Source organism: Urtica dioica, chromosome 6, assembly GCF_054948205.1.
Source record: "Urtica dioica subsp. dioica isolate 48M chromosome 6, U.dioica_male_clone48M_v1_H2, whole genome shotgun sequence".
Taxonomy (NCBI): Eukaryota; Viridiplantae; Streptophyta; class Magnoliopsida; order Rosales; family Urticaceae; genus Urtica; species Urtica dioica.
In genome coordinates this window covers 7,406,433-7,410,253 of record NC_142761.1, presented here as the reverse complement: position 1 = coordinate 7,410,253, position 3,821 = coordinate 7,406,433, and the positions used below count along the sequence as shown (strand labels likewise).

General features: G+C 29.7%; 1 protein-coding gene across 4 annotated transcripts; it reads left to right on the top strand.

Moving 5' to 3' along the window:
• Nucleotides 1–481: 481 nt before the first annotated feature.
• LOC149393217 (uncharacterized) lies at nucleotides 482–3,058 on the top strand. 4 transcript variants are annotated; one of them, XM_089617214.1, is made up of 4 exons: nucleotides 482–717; nucleotides 863–1,020; nucleotides 1,649–1,732; nucleotides 2,481–3,058. In XM_089617214.1, exons 1-4 carry the CDS (start codon nucleotides 609–611, stop codon nucleotides 2,616–2,618), a joined length of 489 nt encoding a protein of 162 aa, XP_089473340.1. In that variant the 5' UTR covers nucleotides 482–608; the 3' UTR covers nucleotides 2,619–3,058. The 4 variants fall into 4 exon arrangements, with proteins under 4 accessions (XP_089473340.1, XP_089473343.1, XP_089473342.1 ...); XM_089617217.1 differs by having other exon boundaries at nucleotides 482–684; nucleotides 2,481–3,053; XM_089617216.1 differs by having other exon boundaries at nucleotides 1,652–1,732; nucleotides 2,481–3,053.
• The last annotated feature ends 763 nt before the right edge of the window (nucleotides 3,059–3,821 follow it).

The following is a 3,821-nucleotide window of genomic DNA, read 5'->3' as shown; positions in this document are numbered from 1 at the left end:
CCCAGGGCTTAATTTTAAATACTAAAAAGTCCCAAGTTATCTAGGGGAAAAAAAAAACTTGATAACCAAGCTATCGAATAAGTACATGGACTAGCGTCAATTATATTATATATATAAGTATTATTTGAACAGCAAATCACATATAAAGTTTTTGATACAAGCATTATTTATTTGTTACCTTTTTTCGTTTAAAAAAAAAAAAAATTCTTACCATTTTTTGGAGGAATTTACTTGTTACTTATGTACCCCACATCTGTATAAAAAGTCCATGTTGGAACAGAAAAGAGTTTAATGACTCCAAAAAGGTGTCTTCTCCAATAAGAATGCCATCATGTAACACCAAAAGTCCAGTCATACAAATTTAATTTGACTCACATTATTAATTCTTATGCCATCACCTTATTAAATGAAAAAAAATACATCGAAAAAAAATGAAAATGTTTGACGTAGCCGTATTTGTAGCTCTACATAAACCCAGCTAAGATTGAGCTATACTCAACCATATTCTCTCTTCTCTCTCCTTCCATTTCTCTTTCTAAAACTCTTGTAAGGTTTAGCGTTGTTAAGGCATTTTTATTTTCCAATAAAATAGAAATAAAAAAATAGTAATGGCCGATATACTAAGTGAGGAACAACTTGTCGAGTTCAAAGAAGCATTTTGCCTATTTGACAAAGATGGAGATGGTGAGTTTTCTGCTATGATCTCTTCAATTCTTGGTTAGTACACGTATACTCAGATTTAAAAGAATTAAAGAAAAAAAAATGTATATGCATTACAAAAGTTATTTTATTTATTTATTTGTTATTATAATAAAACTCAAGTTCCAAATGACTCATATTAATTTTTATCTCTATATTATAGGCTGCATTACCATAGAAGAATTGGCGACGGTTATAAGGTCGTTGGATCAAAACCCAAGTGAAGAAGAGCTTCAAGATATGATTAGTGAAGTTGATGCCGATGGAAATGGGACCATAGAGTTTGCTGAGTTTTTGAGCTTAATGGAAACTAAACGAAAGGTAAGAACTTCCTATTTCTCTCAATTTGTTTAAAAAAAAAAAAAAAAAAATCTTATTAGTCACTTTTCTAGCATAAGTAGCCCTAGTACTTTGATTTTTTTTTTAAAGGGTAAAATGGGCCACGTTAAAACCGCCCTAATACTTCATAGTTTACCAAACATATACATAACCGAGAAAAATGAAGAAGAAAGATCTAAATAGCTCTGAGAATTTTACGTTGAAAAGAGAGAGCAAGTGCATGGTGGGATTTATTAAGTTAGTTTTTCTTAATTATGTTGGGTGTTATAGCAAAATAGCCGATTGTTGTAATAATGAATTTGTAAAATAATCAAAGTTTTGTTAAAATTAGTAAAATTGCTGAAATGTGCGAGTGCTAAGTTTCAATAATTGATTTGAGCTTGTGATTAATCTTTTTTTTTAAGTGATGAATTGCTTATATAAATTGTCAAAAATTAATCACAGTGTCAGAAAACTTTTTGACAATGTAATTTTGGTTTTTTTTTTTTGAGTCTTTAACTATTTTATTAATCAATAAATTTCAAATGTCTATATTTTGTATAATTTTTTTAAATTATTTGATCATAAATTAACTTTATTTAATTTAATTTTTTATATAAATTATATTTAGCAGGAAGCAGACGATGAAGACGAGCTAAAAGAGGCTTTCAAAGTGTTTGACAAGGATCAAAATGGTTATATTTCAGCTAATGAGGTATACAAATTATAAACTTTCCTTCTCTTTATTTATATAATTTATCTGAACTATTATTTTGTGTGCATTGCATTCATAATTTCATATACGTACTTGTAGCTGTAAGACACAAAAAAGACAGGATTTTAACAATGAGGTCATCATTAAGATGGCTTTGAAACAAGAGACCTTGATTTTTTAAAATTGATTTAATTAGACCGTATTAAGTTTGCCAACCAATAGTTTATAAAACCCAAAACACATCACAATGTTAAAACATTACAATAAAAAAAAAAAAAAAAAAAAAAAAAAAAAAACACACACACACACACACCATTGGGCAGATACAAAACAGCCAGCAAGAGTTTTGGTGATTTCTAGCTGTGCAAAAAATATAAATAAAAAAGTTTCAAGCTTATCTACTGTGGCTAGATTTGCCAGCAAATTGGGACAGAGTAACCAAGGATTAGTGATTAATAATAATGTACACTTATATGGATAATCGTGAAAGAATTGTCCTAATATTTTAATAAGGGTAATTCACATGTTTTACCATATAGTTTATATTAGTATGTAGTAGTTAGAGTGTCCTTATCACGATTCTCTGTACATTTTCCGCATACAATGTACACAAGCCAATTCACTCATTAATCTAATGATTCTTCTGTGACTTCTCATGGTACCAAATATATGGAATCTAAAGCACATAAAAAAAATATATTCTTTGTCTCTCCTTGGTCCTTAATTGTTTTATTTTTAATTTTTGAAGCTGAGGCATGTAATGATCAATCTTGGAGAGAAATTAACAGATGAAGAAGTTGAGCAGATGATTAGGGAGGCAGATTTGGATGGTGATGGCCAAGTGAATTATGATGAATTCGCCAAAATGATGACGACAATTGGATAGAATAAAAATTGAAAGAAAAAAAAAATTACATTCAAGTTCAATGACCTTATTTTCATCTACATTATTAAGTGTTTGATTTTTTTTTTTTTTTAGATTCATTAAGTGTTTGATTTGATCTACTTGTCTTGTTGCTGTAGCTATAGTAACCCTAAATTACGTTGATGACCAAAAGGTAGAGAATGACTAGACAAAGCCCACAGTTTGATTCGTTCAACCCCTCTTCTATTAAAATTGTTGCATTCTTTTGATTTTTCTAGTCAATGCATTAGTTAACTATTGTATGTTCTTTTTTGTTGGAAAATAACATTTGCTATTCCATTTGTCAAATTAGTACTTGTCTAGTACAGTTGTATATAAATGTATTATACATCAAATAAATTTGTAGAATTAAAAGCGCTTCCAATTCAACTCTACTAATATAGTTGTAAGTTGTAACCTGGCTTAAACTTTCTCAAACTTTATCCAAATAATATTAATAGGTCAGAGACTTAGAGATCTCTTTCACACACATCTTTTAGTTTGTGTATGAAAAAAGGTGGCATAAAAAAAAAAAAAAAAGGAAAAAATAGGTTGGGGCCCAAAGTTGGGGATTTCTTCGAACACAAAAATGAAAGGGAAGAAAAATCATATCGTCACCGACAACCATTCATGTGTAGTTATCATATCATCGTAGAGTCGGATAATATGATAAATATAGTTATTGAAATACTGTATCAATATCATCGTAGAGTTTGATAATTTGAAAAACTGTTTCACGTGATGTATCTTAAATAATAAGTTCAGTGATAATATTAATTTACTTGATCAATGTGATAATTAAAATTGTAAATAACGAGATAAAAAATTGGTAACCTAGTCTGACAAATCGTGTTTACGTCTGGACGGATGATACTCCCGGTGGAAAAAAAAAACTTCACTAACAGCTGGTAAAATAAGTATAACGCGGTCCAATATAAATGATTACCTTTTAGATACCCTTACTTTAAAATACCTAGTGAATTTTGACTAAGGCTCTCCTTGAATCTGAGTCCCCTCACTTACACTCAACTCACTCACCAAGTGGTTGATCAACGCTTATAATTATACGTGATCTACAATACCACGACCACAAACTCAACTTTGCCAATTGCACGTGTTGTTACGTTATGTGTTGGCTTATTTTTTTTACTGCAAGTTGTTAAGGAAAGATGCCGAATATGTTGG

Bases quoted from the DNA above. Each gene is read 5' to 3' on its own strand.
- LOC149393217 (XM_089617214.1), top strand. From the start codon at position 609: ATGGCCGATATACTAAGTGAGGAACAACTTGTCGAGTTCAAAGAAGCA. The intron at 718-862 runs GTTAGTACACGT...TCTATATTATAG, and splicing joins TATGATCTCTTCAATTCTTG to GCTGCATTACCATAGAAGAA. The intron at 1,021-1,648 runs GTAAGAACTTCC...AATTATATTTAG, and splicing joins TAATGGAAACTAAACGAAAG to CAGGAAGCAGACGATGAAGA.